Source organism: Equus caballus, chromosome 19 (assembly GCF_041296265.1).
Source record: "Equus caballus isolate H_3958 breed thoroughbred chromosome 19, TB-T2T, whole genome shotgun sequence".
In the NCBI taxonomy this organism is placed as follows: Eukaryota; Metazoa; Chordata; class Mammalia; order Perissodactyla; family Equidae; genus Equus; species Equus caballus.
In genome coordinates, this window is record NC_091702.1 from 16269531 (window position 1) to 16293414 (window position 23884).

The following is a 23884-nucleotide window of genomic DNA, read 5'->3' on the forward strand; positions in this document are numbered from 1 at the left end:
TTATCACAAAGAAGAACAAATGATATATTAATTTTGCAGTCCTCCTTATCTAATGGAATTTCCCTTCCAAGCCACCTTATGTGAGTCAACTGACATGTGGCCAGTACCAGCCTCACAGATGGATCAGTACTGACAATCACCCAATTGCTGGGTTTTGCAACACAGGTGCTTGGATTGGCTTTGCTTGCCTGCCAGCAACATACAGATTTTTGGCAGCCCCCCACAGTTGTTAAAAGAAGCAAAAAGAAAGCACATAGGCATTCAGCTGGCATTCATCCTTCTCCGCAATGGGCCGTACAGTTGAGCCGGACTCACTGCTGTGGTTGCCTCTTAGTCCCGAGTCACTGCCAAATTCTTGACCCCTATCGGCAACTTGCGAGGAAACCATTTTGCTTTAATTGCAAATGTGCAAATTTAATATGGAATTAATATGCTTCCTCTTGCAATATTTACTACCAACTAAGGAGTAGGAACTGAGAAACTTGAAGATTGTATTTTTTTCTTCCTAATTCAAAACAAAATCTTTCTACAACAAAACTAAAAATACATTTAAAAAAAGGTTTTCTTTGATAAAAAGTCATATATTTGTTATTCGTTTTCAAATTAAATCTTTGATTTTCCAACCGTACCTTTGTCCTTTGTACTTGAAGATGCATCTAAAGAGAGTTACTGCTATTTATATATGTGGGTGGTTCTGAAAATACTGCTTGTGAGCTGTTTTTCAGCATGAGTGAATTTGAAAATTTGAGTTTAGTGAGAATTTATGCATTGGGCTAGTTTCCAGGAATCCTAACATAAATTAGGAAGACTCACCCTTGAGGAACTTATGGTAGAGTTGATGAGAATGTCAGTGTGATACCTTCTACCACAAAGTATGAATAAAGTGAAGTGATACTGGTGCAGGAGAGGCAATTGCCCTGATAAGGGTCAAGGAAAGCAATAGAAAGAAACCGATGGATACTTAGGGCTTATAGGATTTGTAGTACTTGATAAGGAAAGTTTGCAGATGTAGGTAGTTTGGGCAAAGGGAAATGGAATAACAGGTTTATTTTGGAAAATGGGATTTATGTATGTTTCTTAGGATTAACAAGAGATGTGGTTGGAGAGATAGTCTTGGGTCAGAAATGAAGATCTAATAATTTTTCCTAAGGAATATGGGTTTATTTAAATGTAAAAAACATATATTGTAAGCATGTCTAGAACAGGACACTTGAATTACACCCTCAACTAATAAACTTGTTCCACTTCCTGAGTTTCCCCATGTCAGCTTCCCAATCTCATTGCGGCACAATACACTAAGTTAAGCCAAAAATCTTTAAGTCATTCTCAAGTCTTCCTTTTTCCCATATTCAATCCATTAAAAAGTTCCGATGATTTCAGCTTCAAAGCATATTCCATCATTTTATCTAAATCTTCACTGTTATTATTCACTTTCAAGCTACAGTCGTTTCTGGTCTGCGCTGCTTTAATAGCCTCCGTATTGGGCTCGCTGCTCTGCTTGGACTACCATTTCCAGGAATCCATTTGCCACGCAGCAGTCAGAATGATCTTTTACAATCTAAATTTGATCATGTCATTCCCCTGCGTATTACCCTCCTAATAGCTCTCCATTGAATTTAGAATAAAATGCAAAATCTTAATGTTCTTATAAGACCCTACATAATTCAACGTCATCTCCTGTGGCTCATGCCACCCTTTCTGAATTCCAATCTTTTCTTCAAACACAATAAGCTTGCTTTTGCCTTGGGGTTTTTGCATCAGCCTCAAATGCTCTCCCTCAGATATTTGCATAATGGTCTCATTCTTGTTATTTTTATCTCAGACTTAGGTATCCCTCACTTGGGGAACCATTTATGACTTCTCAACATAAAGTCGACTACCAGGTATACGCTAGCACAGTGCTTGTCTAAGTAAGACCTTCTGAGTAGTTGGAAATGGAAATAAGAAACTTGGCACAGAATGCAAAACAATGCACTTTTTCTTTATCAAGGAAGTTTTGCTGTGTAACAAAAATGTCAGCTTTAACATCTTATGTGTAAGAATCATACTTGCTTTATTCAGAAACTACAGAAGCCAGTTTGGTGAAAATTCTGAGAAGTGTCTTTATCTTGATCAGAAAACAGACGTGGTTATCTGGCAAAGAACCTCTCTAGGCGTGATATTTTGACTTTTTGCTTTTTGTTACCCTCCTCTTGTATCTTATCAACAGAAAAAGGGAGGAAAAGAGTGTGTGTGGGTAACATGAAGGTTGAAGGAGTTCTGCCTGGGTGTGGTTGATAGCAAAATTTTGATGCTTCTTTTCCTTAATTTTATGAGAAGGGGGAATGGTCTGGGATCTGGATAGGTCCTCACATCCATTTTATCCTTGCCAACAACTTAGGCTATAGATACATTCTGATATTGATTGAAGCAAACTATAAGTGCCCATTTTAACATTCCATTATGGAAATTAAAGGTTATGAATTCTGTTTTCACTTAAGGAATTCTATTGGCTAGTTTTTTGTCTGAAAACGAATCAATGCCTTGGTTAAGATCCTAGAGTTCTGCACCACAGAACTTAGAAGAGCCGCTTTGGCCTGAATGTTAAGGGCAGGTGTTACCAGTTATCCACGGACATTGAAGAACTTTAGCAAATCTCTTGCCAAATGTATAATTTTGAACAGCACTGCCTTCATAGGTGCTCCAGGATCAGTTAGCAGCAAAATTCTGCTCCAAGAAGTTGAAGGTATTAACATGTTGGATGGAATTATTTAGCATCATCGGTTATATTGCTGAGCAAAGGCTGCCAAAAGCAATAGCAGGGGTATTCAGTTATTGTTGTTGCATTCTTTTTCCCTGAGAATAATTAAACAATGAGTTTGGCTGCCTTTTTAAGATTACATATTATTTTATTTGTTTTGAATATGCAATATATACACATGCTATAAAGTATAAAGGACACTCAAAGATGGAACATGAAAAACAATTCTCGGTCTGATGTTTCTATCCCAGCCACCTAATTCCTTCCCCAGAGGCATACACTGCTATATTTTTTAAATATTTCCAGAAATAATCTATGTATGTTCAAGCAGATATACATTGTTTTTAAATAGAAATCATAATACATGTATGATATGGTTCACATCGCTTTCTTCCAATTAAAAAAATCTTAGAGACTTTTCCATATCAGCCCATAAAGAGTTACCCCATCTAATTGCTGCATGGTTTTGCATCTTATGAATAAAGTAAATCAGCTTCAATACTTTCCTATTAGTGAACATTTATGTTGTTTTCTACTCTTTCTAATAAAGAAGAATTTTTTCAGTCTTGTAGAATTCCTAGGATAGGGGCTGGCCCTGTGGCCCAGTGGTTAATTTTGTGCTCTCTACTTCAGCGGCCCAGGGTTTTGCTGGTTTGGATCCTGGGCGTGGACCTAGCACTGCTCATCAAGCCATGCTGAGGCAGCGTCCCACATAGCACAACCAGAAGGACCTACAATTAGAATACACAACTTTGTACTGGGGGGTTTGGGGAGAAGAAGAAGAAGAAAAAAAGAAAGATTGGCAACAGCTGTTAGCTCAGGGCCAATCTTCAAAAAAGAAAAAAGCAATTCCTAGGATATGTATAGGCTCTAACAATCTATCCCCTAGAGGAAGTGCCCTTTTTCAATTTACAGACAAAATATTGTACTTTTATTTCAATTACATCAATTCTTTTTGTCCTTCTATTTGCTTTTTCACACTTAGCAAGCTGATTGTATTGGATTTCCTTTCCAAGCTTTCCTATTCTTCTTTGTCTGCTTTTACTCTTTCTTTACTTTTATTTCATTTTGTTTATTTTTCAATCTTGTCGTGTTTTCACTGTTTCAGCCAGGATTGTTCTCTTTTATGCTGCTCCTAATGTGGGCTTCTTACCTGAGATTTTCTTCTTTTCCTCCTACTTCTTTCCTTTGCTTTGCTAACTTTTGTGTTGTCTCTCTCTGTTACCTACCACATCTTTCCCAAACTGTTGTATCTCTGCTTTGAACTATTGGTTATGTAATTTTTGCTTCATTAAGATGTTTTCTTTAATTGAAATATATTAAACTTTTATTTATACAATTAAAGCAATTTTTATCTGCTCCATGAAATCATTTTTTTCTAAGTGAGTGTTATTTGTCCATCATTTATTTTCATATTCATTTTCTTTTTGTTCTAGTGCTTTCCTGTAAATCCTGTGCTAGTTTCTTAACTTCAATGAGTTGAGTTCTGGGACCAATAATTTGCATAAGGCATGAACTTTGCTTAGGATTTTATTGAATTAGGACATTATGTCCTTAGTTTATTATTGAAATATGTTATTATTATATTCAAAATAAATTCTGATATTTAATTATGGCATTTAGAATCTCTTAGCTTAGTGGTCCCCACTTGTTAATCTTGATCTTCGCCAACCAGTGCCATCTTAAAACAATGAAAAGAAGAGGCATTGGGTGAATTTAATCTGTCTAAGCAACGAGTTGATTTATTTCAGCTCAGGGTTGGCAGCATCATGCCTCTTGACTCTTGGAAAAAGAAAACACCTCAATGAAAAATAAAAAGAGTCTTTAAGTGCTAGTGAACATATAAGCATATTATATAAAGTATGTCTGAGAATTATTGAGCTTATAACAATGAAATAAAATAGTTGGTAAAAGTGCTACTCAAACTGAAAACTGTAGTGCCATGACTCAGTAAAAATAATTTTATAGTTCCTGTGACTATTTTCTGGTGTTGACATACATTTTTAGTTGTCTTTGTCTATAGAAAAAGCAATACCAGTATTGTGATTGCCAGTCGCCAGCAGTGTGGCTGAGTTACTTTTTCTTGGGTGATATGTTTCTTTGAGATTCTGATGAAAGATTTCTGACACACTGATTTACCCACTGTTTTTGAGGATGTTGTTTTTTTTCTTCTTTTTCCAGAATAGGAATTTCTGCATTGGTGTTGCACACGATTCCAACCTACATCCCTTTACTTTGTTAGAATTTTAAAAACCTTTAAAAATGCAGGTAAGCAACAATTGGACTCTACTGTTTTAACCAATCATATTTCTAGTACTGAAAATTGAGCCAGACAAAGAGTAGACAGACTGAAGTTGAACTCTGATACATTCCATGGCCACACAAGGCTGACATCATGTGAAATAAAATCAATAAGTAAAGTGAAAAATAAGCTGAAACGGGACATTGCTAAGGCAATTTTCTGTCACACCTATTGTGGAGTGGAATGCAGATAAATACCCTTCCTGTGGCAGGGCTCTCCACTAGAATTGTCTCTTAGACCCTACCAGATGTGGGATTTCCCCACTGATAAGTTAAAGTTGTATTAAATATAATCTGTCTCCTCTTCCTTTGCCTCTATCTGAAGAATTACACCAGGACTTCCCACCTATTTCTGCCAAAATTTATATCACATAATACTGACTTAGCATAGACTAGTGGAAAAATAGTTCATCTAAAAGGAATGACTATATCCAAAGATAACGTACTTTTGAAATTCTGTTGGTGCAGAAATAAAAGGAATTTTTATAAATTTATAAGAATTTATTTTTAAAAGATTAAAGGAATTTTTTGCATTTATGAAATTGTAACAATGAATCATGAATAGAGATTAGGTTGAAATAAAAAACATATGGGATGCAAAATAAAAATTATAAAATTTATTGAAAATAATAGTGAAATAAAAATAATGGATTAGATATAGAAGATAAATCTGAGAGGAGGAGCAAAGGCTAGAAGGAAATGTTCCCAAATCAGAATATTTTTGAGGAAAAGAATAAAGAAAAATTAAAGTGAGGCTAACGTCAGACAGACTAGGTAATCTGACCCATGTATGATACCACAGGAGGTGAGAACAGAGCAGAGAGAGCAAAAATAACAAAGACATATATATGAAAACTTTCACCAAATGAAGGTACACATTTACTGGCAGATTGAGAATATCTTTGAAAACCTAGGGAAAATTATGTTAGATAAATCTGTGTGAAATTTTATACATATGCATCGGTTTCCTATGGCTGCTGTGGTACATTAACACAAACCTGATGGCTTAAACAATGGAAATGCATTCTCTCACAGTTCCTGGAGGTAAGAAATTTGAAATCAGTTTCACTGTTAAAACCAAGGTGTTAGCAGAGCCACCTCTTCCCCACAGGCTCCATGGAAGAATTCATTCTTTTTCTCTTCTAGCTTCTGGCGGCAGCTGGCATTCTTTGGCTTGTGGCTGCGTCACTCAGTCTCTGCCTCTGTGGTCACATTGCCTTCTCCTCTTCTGTGGGTCAGCTCTCCCTCTGCCTCTGCCTTATAAGGATACATCTGCTTGCCTTTAGTGCCCTCCTGGGCAATCCAATATTATCTCCCCCTCTCAAGGTCTTCAACTTAATCACTTCTGCAAAATTCTTTTACGCAATATAAGGTAACATTTACAAATTCCAGGGGTTAAGAAGTGGATGTCTTTTGGGGGGCCATGAGTTAGCCTGTGAATTTTATATATGCATGCATGTATGTATGTATGTATGTAAAAATCTTGCAAGCATCCAAGCAGAAGATGTAGATTATATGCATGGAAATAAAAATCTAATTGTTCTCAGACTTTTAATATGTAGAGAATTCTACGGAGTTGAGGAAAATATATTTAAATGGTGATACAAATTCAACCAAATATTTATTTATTTGTGAAGGCAACCAAAGGATTTTCTCAGCTATAAAAAGGCTTGGTTTACTTTTCCTGAAGAAAAATTTTGTTGAACTACCCATGAATGGGAGACAAGTCAAGGTTAGAAACTTAAGAAGAGGGAATTTGTTTCATAAATGTCTAGCAGTAAGCACGGTGGCTGAACAGAGACTTAAACAGCAATTGAGTCTCAGCGCTGGAGTGCCGGCTTTGTGCAGTCCACGTTTACACTCAATTTCCAGCGATTCTCCTTCAGTCCTATGTCTTTATGTACCATCTTTATGCTGGAAACATCCTAATTTATATTTCTAATCTAGACATCCCCTCTCAACTCTACTGTCACTTAACAAAGTGTCATCTCTGCCTCTTTCTTAGATATCTAATGGGCATTTGAAAGTTAACCTGTCCTGAACCAAACCCTAATTTCTCTATTTAGACCTGCTGAACCTACAGCTTTCCCTGTCTCAGAATATGATAAATCCATTGAGTCAGTTATTTAGGCAAAAAATCTTGTACTTATTGTTTACTCCTTTCTGTCTTTTAGCAAATCCTCTTGTCTGTTGCTTAGAAATATAAGAAATATAACACCTCTTACTCCCCTAAGTACTTACTACCTAGCTTACGCCTCTCTTATCTCTTGCATGGGAGAATTAAACTACACTCACTCTTGCCTTCATGTAGTCTAGACTCCAAGGAACCAGAGTGATCCTTCTAAGATAAAGTATGATTGTGATCATGTTACTCATCTGCTCAAAGCCCTATGATGCCTTCTAATCGGCCCCTCTCTTAACTTCCCAGCCTCATCTCCTACCACCCTGCCTTATTTCCTCCAGCAGCTTAGGCCTCCGGGCTGTTCCCTGAACACAGTAGGCGAGGAGAAGTTCTCCCCAGGGCCTTCTCATTTGTTCCCTCTGCCTAAATTTAAATGGGATAATGTCCCAAAACATTTCACCACTGAATTTCTTTAGGTGGGATCCAAGCCAGACTCACTTTACTGAAATTTACACCCTATGCATTGGACTGGTAATAGTAGTGGGATAAATCAAACACTGTTCATTAGGACATTAGCATATAATAGTTCAAATTTTTATTCTTCCAAGGGATGGTGATGGTCAAAAAGAGATTTAAAAGATGATTGAAAAATATCCTAGGAAAAGTTAGAATGTTTTTCAGGTGCTGAAAAGTGTATATGAAGTGGTAGAATTCCATATAGCAGGGCCAGTGAACCATCAAGGAGCTTAGGTGCTCTGGAATTAGAGGCATTCCTTGGTAGCCTTCCATCTACTTGAAGATTAAGTACATAGCTTCCTCTCTAACTGGCTGTAACACCAGGTGAACTGAGATGGAGAACATGGTACACACGCGCCGTCTTTGAAATCTTCAAAAATCTAAAGAAAGAAGGAATGGTGTTCTGTTAGAATTCTCGCTTAATATTTTGCACATGACTTCAAAGAAACAACTCCAAAGGAGATTATTAAAATTTTATCTTTCACGGTTATGTCAAAATGTTAATTCACTTACCAAAGAGAATATTATACACACATTTGGTTTAAAATTGAAATGCCACAGCAGATGTTAGCATTTGAGTTTTTCACTCACTTATTACTTTGCACAAAGATAGTAACTTGAAATTAGCATATTACAATGTTGTAAAACAAAGATAGTGCATTTCAGCTAAAGAAAACCATGGAAATATCTTTAAGAGCAGTGGGAGAGGAGGAGTCCTCCTGGACTAAAAATGTTGTTTTGTGCCTGGAGCTGTAGACTAAAGGCTCATTTATGTTGATGTGGTAAAAATCAACAGCTAAACAAAATTTTGTTCATTCTGAAACTTATGTATTTCTAAGAACCCTGTTTAAGGATAATAATGCAAAATTACATATGGTGCTTTCAAAGCAGTCCTTGAAAGTGAGAATTCCTAAAGTTTAAGTTATATTAGCTTCACGATAAATCTTTCGCTGGGAAAAGGTTATTTTCTAAGGTCTGTTCCCAAAGGCTTAACAGTATAATGAAAATATGCATTACAGATGTAAATGTCCTTCTTTATATCACCAGTGAGTCCTAGACCACAGCACAAGTATCTTTAGCTATTTGTCTGCATTAATGAAAAAGCAAAAAGAACGAGGACAGGAGAGACAGAAAAAAGGAAACTAAAAAAATCCTATTTCAAGAAAAGAGAATCCATTTCTTGACAGCAATTCTATCAGGAAAATAATATGACCATGAAAATAAGTTTGATGTAGAAAGAAAGAAGAAAAAAATACTCTAAAACGTTAAGAAATGCTAAAAGTAAAAAGTGCCAAAAAATTGAGATTAACACAGGTAGGGAAATTATTACCTGCCTAAGCTCTAAAAGATATTGGGAAAAAAATGGATATTCAACACCTCATAATGCCAGTCCTGCCACTCTCCTCATTAGATTGTCAAGGGAATCACTCTTTCTGAAGGACATCTGCTACCAGAAAAATATGTATACTTTGCTGATATGGTAATAGAAAATTGGCAGAAATTTGAGGATGCCCTATGCACTGTAAGGAGTGTCGGATTTTAGTTTAGGCTTTTAAAGTTAAAATTGCTCTGGGCAAAGTTCAACAGTCAAGGAAGACTTCATTCAAGACCAGTGAGATAGGGGAGAGAGACAGAACTCAACCCTGCTGCTGACGCAACAGCTGTGAGGATTCTTAAGCGCTGAGGTGAACTGGTGGCAAAGTGCTGGTGGACATTTGGGAGCGGGTTGGCCAATGGGATGTGTTGAGCACATAGAGTTATTTTTGAGTTTGCAAATGTTTTTCTCTGAGACTAGGCCACCTGTGCTTGGTAATTGGCTCTCACTGAAGTTCGGCTCCTACTTTCCCACAGAGCTGGGAGACGGAGGCACTCTCTTTTAATGTTTAATTTCAAAGTGATAGTTCCCAGATCCTTGAGAAAGACCTTTCCTAGATAGTAAAAGTGGCAAGAGGCTGGGAGATTTACATACATTTTAAAGGGGCAGAGAAAGAATTTACAACTGCAAAACTTCTGAAGTAAATGCTCTAAAAACAAGAGGTCAGAGGCATATAGTCAGGAAGAAATCTGTCGAAAGTTTAAGCAAGTGCAGGGGAATGTTAAGACTATGCTGGTCAAGGCAACGATTTTGAATTTACATTCCGGCTGGATCAGACATATTAGTATGTGGTTTTCCTCTGGTTTTCATTCCCCCTTAGGCTAAAATTGGCAGCGGTTATCCTAGATAGGTGATAAATACATAGATGATAGATAGACAGATCCTTTGATCGATATTCTCTTCTCATATTCATTTCAAGAATTTGAGAATGCTTAACATTGTTAAATACGTTTTTATAGTTTATTCCCCAGAGACTTCTTTGATAAGATATTTTTTCCCTTTTTCTCCCTGAACCATTGAAGGAGATAAAAAACAATTAAAAGAGAATGGAAGGTCTCACTTCAGAAAAACAAGTTAAAAGTAATTGCTTCAAGCAAAGGACTTCTGCTAATTCTTCTGAGGGGAAATCAACTCTTAGTACTCACCTACCTAGTTTAATAATCGTTAAGTAATTAAGCCCGACAATACCTCTTTATGAGCCTGGCAAGAATGATTACTTGTATTTTTGAGAATTCACTGGACAGTCGATACTTTTTACATGAAATGTGCAATGGAAAAACTGAATTAAAATTCCTTTTCTTAACTCTGAATTATTATTATCAGTTATTGTCAAGTGAGTAAATTCTGGGTTAGCTCAAAGCCAACAATGATCTTCCTTAATAACTGCTATTATACAAACCGGTGTAAAATATTATATATATTTCATTTACTCGTTCTTACTTTTCAAACATTCCTCTCCCCAAAGCATAGATTTATCAGTAAAAATGATACCCTGAAAAGATAATTTTCCAGTGTAGAGGTCTTAGAAAAATGTGCGCACCCCAAATTTATTCTACACATTCAGGAATCTCTGTTGCAGCTCCTTGTTCAGAGAAAAACTATTAGGTTCTCATATATCAGTAATAAGTACATTTCTTTCTCACACAAAGTTTCAAATTTTATAGTTATCTGCTTATGAATACTAAAACAATATGAATATCCTCCCAGTTCTTTCAATTAACCATGTAGAAAGAGCCCTTGGTTCCCAAACGTTGCTGTATGCTGGAAACAATCAGGGATCATTAAGAAATACTGACTTGTGGCCTGCCTGGTGGCGCAGCGGTTAGGTTCACACATTCTGCTTTGGCAGCCCCTGGTTCGCCAGTTTGGATCCTGGGTTCGGACATGGCACCTCATAGCAAGCCATGCTGTGGTAGGCATCCCACGCATAAAGTAGATGGAAGATGGGCATGGATGTTAGCTCAGGGCCAGCCTTCCTCAGCAAAAAGAGGAGGATTGGCAGCAGAAGAAAGAAACACTGATGCCTGGCTGCCACCCCTACATTGCGATTTAATTGGTATGGGGTGTGGCATGGATACTAGGATTTTTAATAACTTCCTGGGTGATTCTAACATGTGACAAAGTTTGGAAATTCCTAATCTAGGATCTATAATTTCTTCTCTAGAGAAACATCCTCCTTAAGCCTTTCAAGGCAAGCAGTGCTATCACAGGGAAGTCAATCAGCACATCTCAACCTGATGAAATCAGAATCACCTGCAACACTTTTAAAAAATACTGATGTCTAGACTCTAATCTTAGCTATTCTGATTTAATTGGCCTGCTGTGCACAGGCCACAGTTATCCCCAGGGATTCTAACGTGTAGTCAAGGTCAGAGGTTGTTAATATCTCATCACCTCTTCTACCCTGAAACTCTCAAGTGCCTGGACAGCTCATCTGGATAAATTCAGTTCCAGCGCCTGGCAGTGGTGGCTCTCCCTTTTCTCCTCCTCCTCCTTTTCTTCTTCGTCTTCTTTTCTACTTTTTTATCATGCTCCCTCCTGGGCCCCCAAAGACTCACAATGCAATTTTCTCCTACACGGCGAAACTGGACTCTGCTGTATGTCATCCTCCCATTCACCTACTCAATCAATAAGCACCATCCCCAGAGTGGTGGCATTGTGCAAGCGGCTCCTGGCTGGGAACCCAGGGGTGAATCTGGAGGTGAACATCAAGGCGTTGACAGTTCGTGTTTTTCACCTTTCATGTGAAATCCATAAAGGATTAAACTAGGCTAAGAAAATGGGCAATATCTGGAGGGAAAAACAGCCTTCTTTTGTGAGATAACTGAGGTTTTGTGTTGTGCACGTATGGCTACTTATGTTAGCATTCACTTCTAAAATCAATATGCCACTTATATTGCCTTATTAGGTCATCAATTGATAACTCTCATAGTGAGATTTTGGACCAGGGATAAGACAAAACAAGGCAAGCTAAACTCATGAAAGTTGGGTCCTAATTGAGAAAGGAAGTTCCTTGCTTCCTTCCTTCCTTCTCCCAGTCCTGTATTTCCTCTCTCACTCCTTCTTTCCTCCTTCCTACCTTCCTCCCTTCCTCTCTCCCTCTTTCCCTCCCTGCCTCTCTGTCTTTCTTTGTTTCCAAGAAAATTCTGAATTTTAGATGTTGTTCACATTTGGATATAGCATTAAACTTGTTGCATGGATATGTAATGGTTTTATCTTTTCTGCTCCTTGCAGTGCCTTCCTCATATTTTGATTGACAATGTTCCTCAGTTACTGACATATACTCAGTCTATTATCTGTCTGTTCAATTAATTTGTAAATAAAATGTTTTCCCATTACAGCAGCACTTACCAATGACATACCAAAATGTCTATTTTCTTTTATCACAACTGGCCCTAATATAATATATATTGTCTTATATATTTTAACATTGTTTTTATAATTATATATTTATGCACAATAAATATATACTGCATTTGTATTTATGAAATATATTTTATATCTTACTTTAGTTTTTGATGTTTGATTAGATGACCATGTGACCATCATACGGCCGTATGCACTCTTGTTTTGTTATTTTATTTTGCTGAAGAAAATTCTCCCTGAGCTAACATGTATGTCAATCTTCCTCTATTTTTTAGCATGAGGGCTGCCAGCACAGCATGGCTGCTACCAGAGTGGTGTAGATCCACACCCAGGAGCCAAACCCGGGCCACTGAAGTGGAGCGTGCTGAACTTAACCACTAGGCCACTGAGGCTGGCCCACACTCTTGTTTTTGAACACTCCAAAACCCTTGTTTATTCCACCCTCTTCGAACCATTCCATGAATTTCTTCACTGTGATCCCTTGCTGGACTCCTGGCTGTATATATGAAGGCAAATGCGCATGTACCTGTGTTTAATTCTGGTAGTCTTTGCTTTATTCTCTGACAGTCTAAAGCTTCACCAAGATTGTGTTGATAAACAGCACTCTTGGTTTACATTTATATTAAGTACATTTAGTCAAAAAACTTACATTTCTTATTTTTCTTACTACCCTAATTTTAAAACAAACTATTTGTAATGAGAACACTTTTGCTGAATTCAGTAAGGCTACAGCTGCAAAGGGAAACTCTAACAGTTGAGTTTGTCATCCTTCTTCAGTAATGTCAGGAAGGTTCCATTTATTAGAATATTCTGATAAAAATGTCACAGCTGCAATTATGTTAAGGTTTATCCATGAAATTTAATTTCTGATTGGGCAGAAATTAATTGCCTTACTTTTAAAAATTATACCCTGCATGCTAATAATATTCAGCAGACATTTTTTTTGGAAAAACAAAACTAGTTATAATGGTATTTTCTTAAGATATGTGACTTGTTACCTTAATCCTTATAAATATTACATGGATACTAAACCATAAGGGATAATCATTTTTCAGTAAGGATATATAGTGTAAAGTCTTACAGATGGTGCCACACCACAAGAAATAATAACACTTTTTCACTGAAATAATTGATTAAGCTAGGTATCCTGACACTGGTTGGACAAATTACATTTGTTCTGTTGTAAACTTTTACCTTAACTGTCCCTCAAGTTTTTTAGAAATGTACCTAAAAAATTTACGAAAATTAGTTCATAACCTCTGTGGCTTTGGGTACACATGATAAGTTAACAGCTCCCCACACTCTGCCTTCTGGGAAGGGTTTTCTGCCATTTTGAGGTTTTAATACTTATATATCGTTAATATCTCGCGTAACCAAACTTTCTCTCATCTGTGAGCCTCCTGAAACGCAAATTTCCAAGAAGTCAGAGATACTGATTTCCCTTACTTTATGCATAAGTTCCTTCCCTGGTTTGGGGTCCCTGAATTAGAATCCTGCTTTTAAACTGCCCTTTAATGACAACCATAAGAGAAATTATAAGGGAAATGATATAGACTCTATTATATGAGTGTTTTTTTAAAAAAAGCCTTAACCTGACTTCCTGCAGCGATGCTGGACACAGTGGATTCACATTAGTTTATTCAAAGAATAACCTCAGAGGGGTTTATGTGCTGGCTAACACTTCTTGTTGCCTTTGGGTAAAAGCTTCAGAGTAAGTGAAGGGAGTCTGGCTGACATTCAAGAACAAAGCAACTAGTTGTCCAAGGTGGGACAAGTAGTTGATGGGATCTTTTTATATGACTGGGGTTTGTCATGTGAGGAAGGTTACAGGTATTCTGCAAACATTAGTTATGTTTTCCTAATTATTATTCTCATCAAGAGTATTTTTTTTTTCTCCCCAAAGTCCCAGTACATAGTTATATATCCTAGTTGTATGTCCTTCTGTTTCTTCCATGGGGGAACACTGCCTCAGCATGGCTTGTTAAGTGGTGTGCAGGTCCATGCCCAGGATCCGAACTGGCAAAGCCCGGGATGCCAAAACAGAGCATGAGAACTTAACCACTATGCCACCGGGCCAGCCCCAAGAGTATTTTTAAAGGGTCTTTAATGCTGTTGAACAGCCATCATCCTCTTGTTTCATATGTCAGAGGCGCTTGCTTCAAAAGGAGGCTCAAGTGATTCAGAAAAACATAATGGATTCTGGAAGAATGGCACCTGAAACCAAGATCGTGGTATAGAATGGGAGGCCTGATAATTCTCTAGTCATTTGTGTGTGTGTGTGTGTTTCATCTCAGGAGGAGGAAAGAACTGTAAAGCAAAATGTCCATTTACAGCAGCACTGAAGTAATATCAAAACTAACTTTGCTTGTATAGCAATTCTCTGTAACCAGCTGAAACTGAGAAAGTACCATGATCTTTGAGTGACTCTTTGAATGAGGATGGCAGACCCATATTGGATCTAACTATAGACATACTTAGGACCAAGGAACAATGGTGCATGCCTTAACCAACACTCCAGAGACCTATAGACTCACTTTGTCCTATCCTGAGTGCTAGTTTTCAATGCGTAATTAGCATGATCAATAAGTATGCCCTTTTCTGGAACTTAAAATCCTTCAACTTCTCCCTTTCAGTGAATTACTTAGTGAATTTAGTCACTGGATGTGTTACCATGCCATGCAAGTTAGTAAATGCATCCTCGTAAGTTTTTAAATTATAAAAATACTATCATTTGTCTGCAGAAGGTATAACCATTTCTCTCCTGGAAGTGAACAATTTCCCTATTAAAATCTTAATATTTGTGAGTCCAGCCAAGTTTTCCCCTATCCCAGATGGTACATGACATCTGATTTTAGATTGCTGCTCATCTATAGTTTTTATTTTTGAGACACAGAAACAGTAATTTACATATGTAAACGTTTAGGGAGAGTCTAGAAGCAGGCAGATGAGGAAAGGGAACAGTTGAAAGAATAAGGAATACAATTGGAGGACTCTAAGCATACATATTTTTAAAAATACGAAACAGAAATAATTCCATTCTTTTACATTTTGTCTCTTGGCAGCAACATTTTGTTTCTATCATAAGATGTTTCCAAGTGACCGAGGTTTTATTTTAAGATTTTCTCATGCTTTTACATAAAAAACAAAGGGGCCACTTATTTTCTCCGTTCATTTTAATATCTCATATTGACATTAAATTTATAAATTAAAAGAAGCAGTACTGTAGATTATAGTGGCCAGTGTTTCAAGACCTAATTCATTTTAAAAAGATACCTTTTTATGAGTGGTAATGAAAATATATATGCAACTAAAACCAGAATGTAGATACTTTCAGGGGAAACATTTTTTAAAGTTATTCGGGAAACAGAGAGTTAGAAGCTGCAAATCATTTTAATATGCATACAATTAATTGTCAAACTTTATATTGTGAAATTTAATTAAACACGTTCTAGCCATTTGGATTTTGAAATGCTAGGTACAACACTAAATGAAAGAAGTGAGGAATCGATATTATCCTTCTGGCATTTTTGTTTAGGCTACATAAGAACTTTCCTATTAGGTGTGTGAGAAAGCTACTGATATTTTTGCCTTGATCTACAGGACAAGGAACCTTCTATAAAGGGTAAATCTATTAATTAGAGACCTGAACAGCTTTCTTTCTTGCTAGTGTAATCGTTAAATTGATTTTTCCAGTCCATCATGTAATTGTTCCAGCGATGGAATCCTGCTTTCCATTCTCGTTCTGCTTCATCAATATTTCCTGTTAAACATGGAATAAATTGCATTAATCTAACTTTTAATCTGTTTACATTAATTGAAAAATAACTTTGATTACAGATCCATTTTCTCTAAGTACAGTGTACAGCAATTTTTTATTCTTCATAATTTATTACTAGGTTCTTTCACTAACTGAAAATCTTCTAATAAAATTTTATACATTATATGAAAATGTAAATAATATATATGTATAGAATGTACATAACATAAAACGCAAAAATCAGTTTATGTATTATACCAAATTATATTACTTTATATTTACTTTAGTTTCTAAGAAGATATATAGATATTATTCTATTTTTTTGACCTCTGTACACATAACAAAAATCTCATTTAATGCATCTCATTTACATATAATTATATAGCAGGCTATTATTTCTGATGAAAATGTTTGTAATGAATATTAATGCATAAGGATAACTTTGCAATTGGCATTCTACATAAATTTTACACTCATCCTATATCCATATATTTTAATTCCAAACAACGTGTAGTCATTGAAAGCACTTTATTGAAACCACTACGCAAAAGCAGTTCATTAATTGCTTTGCAAATTAGAAGGATGACAGAGACAATCGCTGCTTTCCAGTAGTTTGCAAAGTGTGTGTATGTGTCAGGCCAGAGAAGTGTTTATGCCAGAAATAATGGGAGGCAATGAACAAAAAAAGGCCTGCGTACTACTAAAACCTTGAATTATCGATTCATTTGAAAGTGTATTATGTTAAAGAATAAAGTTTGTGAACAATAAAAACTCTTTACTTACAAACTTTTAAAGATCATATATTTATGTTCCTAATATAAATAGATATGGTAAGGCTAGAAGATGGTTTAAATTACTTAAATCTATAAGTATTTCATACATTTGTAATTCTCTTACTATTTAAAATTTTAGGATGCTGAGCTATACTCACTGAATTAAAGCCAAAATTGTAAGTTACTTCAACTATCCTGTAAACAAGGATAAAATTATTTTAATATACATTTTTCAGTTGGGAATTTTTGAAATTAATTGTAACTTTATAAGATATTAATTTGGAGAAGACACTTCATGTGGTCTCATACTATATTATAGTATACATGAAAAAATGTCTTCTTTTCGTTCACACTATTAACAATGGAGCACATTCAATGAGTCATTTTTAGTTTACATGAAAATCAAAATATTTAAAACATTCGTACAGCCATTAAAATATGCCCTGTAATTTAGGATATATTTAGGTTTGAAATATTCATAATGCTTGGACATTGGACAAATATTTGAGAATATATGCAAAAATGTCCCATTTTTATGTAAAAATGGCTTTTAAAAGGTCAATGACTATAATTATTTTGTGAATAATAGAACTTTTCTAAAGAGTCAAAAAACTTAGATGTGGATGAAAGACACTAAATAGTATGCCAAATGATTCACTATTGCATTCTTTTTTATAATTAAATGCTGTTTTAAATGTTATGCAAAATAAAGCCTCTAAAGTTCAGAAAGAACAAAATTTTGATATAATAAATAAATGATTGGTAATTTAGCATTTAGATCATGAATTTTAATACTTATGGAAAAGGTCCTAGATTTGATTTTCTTTTCTTGTTCATGGAATAATACCAAATCCATTGATTCATATAAATGTAAATTTATTTCCATATGTGTCATAATCAAACATCTATACAATTTAGTGTATTGAAATAGTTTACTTTTTAGTGTACAAATGCTTAGTAAACCTGAGTACATTCTTCCCTTAAAAGTACTGAACATTGAGACAATAAAATATGAAACATTTGATTATTTTCTAATAGAATCCAGAGGAACTGAATATATCATAGTAAAAAGATAATAAAAATTGTGAGTCCCATCACACAAATCAAAGCCAAAATTAGAAATTTTTCTCCTCCCTTTCTTTCTCTTCTTCCTCCAAAACTAGAATGCTACTTAACTGGTTATAGATTTATCATCTATGAGATGTAGCTCTATTTGTTCTGTACTTAACAAGATACTGCAGTGTGAAATAAAGGACAGCACTATAGGCTTTGGAGAGCCATGGGTTGAAATTTCAGCTTGACCTTTAAAAAATCCTTAACTTTTGAAAATACTTTTCCAAGTGTAAATGAGATTGGTAATCCCCATTTTGCAGTGTTACTGTGAAAGACAAATCAGATGGTGTGTACATTATCAAGCTCTATGCACCTATCAGAGCTACACTAATGGAGTTACTGCCCTTGTTACAAAAATTTATTCCTAACTTTGCCCTTTATTGAATCCTTGTACAGCTAGATCAATACCAGTAGTTCATAAACAAACGGACACAACATTTTCAGGGCTTTGCCTTGCCCACATTATTGTCTAATTTGGAAAAAAGAAAGTCAGGCTTTCTTCCCTATGGAAAGAGTAATAATAATAAAACTAGTTTTTGTGTTGCAATTAAAAAAGAGTGAGCAGTATTTCACCAGAGCCGAGTCTATTTAATCAAGACTGAGCGTTAGGAGGGAACACAGGAGAGGTGTCTCAACCCAAAACTCGTAATGGAGACAAAGTTAGAACAAGAGATTAAATTAACATTGTATTGTGCTGAGCATTATAATTTAAAAACCACCATATTTCATATACTTTGAGAGTTTGTTGAAAATCTCTCCCGTCCGCATTATTTGCTTATTTCCCTATTTGTTGACCAATTATTAAAATTACCAAGGAATGTATAATTCTTTATGCTGTAGATCACAAACTTATTAGTTGTCCTGCTACTATTTTGAGTGTGGGGTAAGATAGAGTGAACTACTACAAACTCAAGCTAGGCTTTGTGAACGGTTCATACGCTTTTTTTTTTTAAAGATCGGTACCTAAGCTAACATCTGTTGCCAATCTTTTTTTTTTCTTCTTCTGCTCCCCAAATCCCCTCAGTACATAGTTGTATATTCTAGCTGTAGGTCCTTCTGGTTGTGCTATCTGGGATGCCTCCTCAGCATGGCCTGATGAGCGGTGCTAAGTCTGTGCCCAGGATCTGAACTGACGAAACCCTGGGCTGGGGAAGCAGAACATACAAAGCTAACCACTTGGCCATGGGGCCAGCCCACATACACTTCTAAAGTAAAACAAAAAATAATTGGGTTTGATTATCAAGTTACCCAAAGCCTTTTGTTTATTTTTTTGTTTTGTTTTTCTTTTAGTGAGGAATGGAAAATTCAAATACAAAAACAGCAAAACAGTTTTTTTCTCCTAACCACCATTCCGCTCACTCATCTTTGGCTGCCAGTCTTGCTAACTGATTAGCAAATACCAGTAAATGATTTTTCCCAAGCGACCAATCCAAGAGGTATCTCAGCTCTTAGATTTATATCTAGTCTTCTTTAGTTTTGGCAAGCAACAATGTTTCATGATTTATTCAAATGCCAAAGGAGAAACCACTGGATCTCTTTTTCTTCACTGGGAAGACGTGAAGGTCAAAGATGATTTTCCTTTAAATAAATTTGCTCTTCCACTTTTAGTGAAAAATATTGATATCTTATTGACATTGAATGGGTCATTTTTCTATTTCTTTTTCTTTCTTTTTTAAATGATTCTGAGATATTGTGCAGTTACATTCTTAGGAAAACATCTGAATTTGATTTGAAACGAATATTGCACGTTTTTTTTCTTGCAGGTGCATGCAGTAACAGCACAGGCATGTGCTGAAGTATAGTATGGAAGTTAAATGCTGGAATTCATGTATTTAAACAAGTCTTAAGGATCATTTTATTTGAGAAGATTTGTTGCTCAAATGTAAAGTATTCCTTCAGTGTTACTTATAAAGCTTATTGGGGCTCCATCTTGAGTGAGTTGAACATTTCCCCTTTTAGGCAATCTAATCAGTAGTTATTCTCTGAAATTTTCCTTTACTTGTAGAGCTGCCTTTATTAAAAAAATTATTTCCAAAAAACTTCAGCCCAAGTCATCTGAATAAATTTTCAAAACATTAAAGACTGAAATGTTTGAAGTTTTTGAAAATTTCACTTTGAAAAATATAAGGTATGGTAAGAAGATGTGTTCTTGATCTTTTTAATTCCCCTACATTGTTTACTTATAAAACTTCCCCAAACCTAACTTCAAACTGGCTTTGTTTGTTTAAATGTTAAAAATTTTTGATTATTAATGAAAACATTGATGTTACAACGATCATATCCTGCATTTACTTTAAAATTTATAAAATAATTTTAATACAACTTTTAGGGGGGAATTATCTGAAAAAAAATATAGTGCTAAAATATAAAATTGTCCTCAAGACACATTGGAACTATCCCAGAGCATGATACTAACCCGGAGCAAGGAATGTATCATACTTCCATCCAGCTGAGTATGGCTGGAGCTGGTAAGTTGTTTGGCACTGCATCAGAAGCAGCAGCAAAACTAGCCAAACACTTATACAACCTGCTTTATGGCAGTTGCGTATTTAGAGATAAAGATTTTGAAGTACATCTTCAAAAATTACTGATATTCAAATTCTATTTTATCAACAAATAAATTTCAATAAACCGTATGTGCTTGAACCAGAAAGACTCAGTTCGGCTTGTAATAAATTAGTTATTTAAAATCCTCTTCACTCCCTTCTTATTGTCCCTCAATTACGACCCTCTCATTTAAAAAACCAGTAAGTAAAGATTAAGAATGTGTAGGCTGTGGTATGTTAAATGGCACCTCTTCTGATCTCTTGGCAGACTGAATGCGTTACCTCATTGTTATTCACACCCGGAGGACACAAGGGCAGCACTGTAGCTCTGCCAAGGGCGGCAGAAGCCATCTCTGGATATATATTATGTCACAGAACATTTGGTAATACACAGAGCACTGGTATACCAGGAACATCTCCCAAACAGATGGAGGACATAATTATAATTTTGGTGAGTAATGTCTGATAATCACAAGGCATATTAAACAATCAAATATAGCTCTGAGATGCCCATATTTTCCTGAAACTAACCCCTAACCTCTCTAAACAAGAAACTAAAAAATCTACTATACTGTGATATCTAATGCACAGCATGAAAATGGCAGAGTGTTATGATGAACAGAATGGTGAAGTCTAAAGGAACTGGCCAGCAAAATGTCTGATGGTTGAAACTGTATTTGAACTTTTATTTGAAAAATAAAGCTAGAAAATAGACTTCAGGAGCCATATGGGTTATAAACAGCTGGGCATTTTAAAAGCAGGCAGTGATTTGGATGTGTATTTCATTTTTCTCACAGAAGATGTGATCATTCAAGTTGATTTACACTTTTTTACTAATTAATTTTGAAATAATGTGATAATCTGAACCAGTTTTTTTAGTATCTCCTTACATAAGTCTAAGTAATCATTTCTTGAAGATTAGTTAACTAAATTACTATCTGTTTATTGTATTATGTAATATTTGTATGTGTTAGATAAATATTTCCAAACTCAGAATATCTAGAAATGTTTGGATTGTGTTATTAAATATATAAATTTTGGAGTTTCTTTCCCCCTTAGAAAGCAAGGGTTCTACGATGAATCAATAAATTTGTCTTTATCGCTTTTTGAGTATAAATTATATTTAGTTCTATATTTTATTACTTTTATTTTTTAGTTCTGTAGCTTATTTTATATATTTATTCATTTATCCGTTAATTAATTCCACAAAAAGTGCCTGAATAACCAGTAGGGCTCTATTTTAGTTTCACTACTAGGTTTTATCTTCCTCTAGGGGAAAATTTCTATTTTAATTTTATTTAACTACTAAAGTGTGGCTCATATACTAAGACCTCAAAGCATATCTAAACTTGTTGGAGGAAAGTTAAAAGAATGGACTCATTGGAATCAAGCAATTGTGAAGTCACAGATTAAGACCATCACCATGCCTTGAATGCTCTACCTTTTCCACTTTTACATAATCCACCACCAATCATTTAACCAAATACTAAATAACACACACCTGTCAATTCCAAGACTTTAGGAAAAAATAGTGTCCAGAATCGACATTGTTGAGCTCGTAGTTTGGTGTACACTTTTGGTGACTCTGTATTCAAGGTTAAATATTTTTGTTCAGTGCTCTTGAAGACAGGCCATCTTGTGCTATTGCTCTGGGTCCCATTTGGATTTCTAAAAGATTAAAGAGAGACATTATGGTTCGACTGAAGTCATTGCTAGAAAAACGAATACTGTTCTCAAAAACCAGCAAGAGCTTTTAAAAAGTCAGAAAAAATTGTAGATTTGTTTTGATGATGTCAAGCATAAATGAACTGGGTTGAGTGTTTTCAGTACCTTGAAGCAGTATGTTAGTTAAGATTGTAGGATTAAAATTTAGAGAAGAACTTTTTACTTGCATTTCTGCTCAATGTACAGGGAGAAAAATTTTTTTTTCTATTTCAATAATGCTAACGTTTTCTTCACACTTAAATATGCTCAAAGTGGCAGTGTTACTTTTGTTATATCTTCTTCCCTTATCCCAGTCCCAATCTCCTCGAAGTGAACATTAATACCATCTACTCAACATCTCTGACATCTATTTCCTTCTATTTGTTCTCATTACTGCCTGAGTTTGGGACCGATTTATTACACATGTCCTTATTACGCAATAGCCTCATTACTCTAGGAAACTGCCTTCAGTCTCACATTTAAGTTATCCTTACATTCTTTTAGATCTGGTCACTGCTTAAAAATCTTTCAATAGTTCCCCAGTGGGTTTAAATAAAGGTTAAAGAAAATGGTGCACTCATATTTCCAAGCTTATTTTCAGGTATTGTCTTTATGACCCAACCAACAGGAATTAGTGGCAGTTCCTTATTTCACTTCCTTGCCTTTGTGCCTCCTATTACTTCTCCTCAGAATTCTTTCATTTCCCAACATCATGGGTCTTAGCCAATTCAGAACTTTCATTTTCTCTTTCTGAGACATTATTTTCCATATCTTTAATTGTGATTTTTAAATCAGTATTACTGGGCTCTATTTTTCAGAATTTTATAGTTTTCATTTCATTTATACCTTTGTAGCACTCAATAATATATTACTGGCTAGGTTTCACAAACAAAAACTCAGAGACTAAACATTTTGAAAGTGGCTCCAACTAATTGGTCACTGGTGATTCTATAGATTTCTCTTTAACATATTTTTATGCTGTTATTATGAGTCAAACACTGCACTAGGCTCTAGAAATACAAATAAAGATGGGAAATGTAGTTTCCCTCAGGGAATTTACAAGCAACAACATCCATGAAAACAAAGAACCAACAACATATTGTAACATAAATCATGTGTAAACCAAGAGACAGAAATCCTCAGAAAAGGGAGCAGTCATTACATTTGAAAGGAAACTACCTGAAGGAATGAGATTCTAGCTGAAGTAACAAGAGGAAATAAGGACCTGAGCCAGAAAGAAAAGTTGAGAAAGCGAGAGAAAGGGAAGAAAATTAACATATGCAAAAATAATGAGTGTTGATCTTAATTCAAATAACAATGAGAAAACTAGCTTTCTTGGATTCTAGGATAGAGGAGATCCTATTAGAGTTATAGCTTTAGGATCTTTATGTTATCACATTAAGTTCTGACAGCCTGGGAAAATGGTTTAGACTTTAGCTTGTAGGCATTTACTATTTTTAAGGGATTTTTGACTAAATGGCTTATGGTGAACATAACATTTTAGAAATATTGACATGGAGGTGGTGTCTAAAATAATCGAGAAACCAGAAGCCTAAAGTGATAAGAATCAG

General features: G+C 35.3%; 1 protein-coding gene across 2 annotated transcripts in view; it reads right to left on the reverse strand.

Moving 5' to 3' along the window:
• Positions 1–7735: 7735 nt before the first annotated feature.
• The window catches only part of BCHE (butyrylcholinesterase), a 65557-nt gene continuing 49408 nt past the window's right edge, over positions 7736–23884 (reverse strand). Inside the window, exons 3-5 of one of the 2 annotated variants that reach the window (XM_070242320.1) lie at positions 22111–22277; positions 16064–16180; positions 7736–8059 (exon numbers count right to left, since the gene is read on the reverse strand). In XM_070242320.1, the coding sequence (XP_070098421.1) occupies positions 8052–8059; positions 16064–16180; positions 22111–22277 (292 nt within the window). In that variant the 3' untranslated portion in view covers positions 7736–8051. 2 annotated transcript variants of the gene reach the window in all.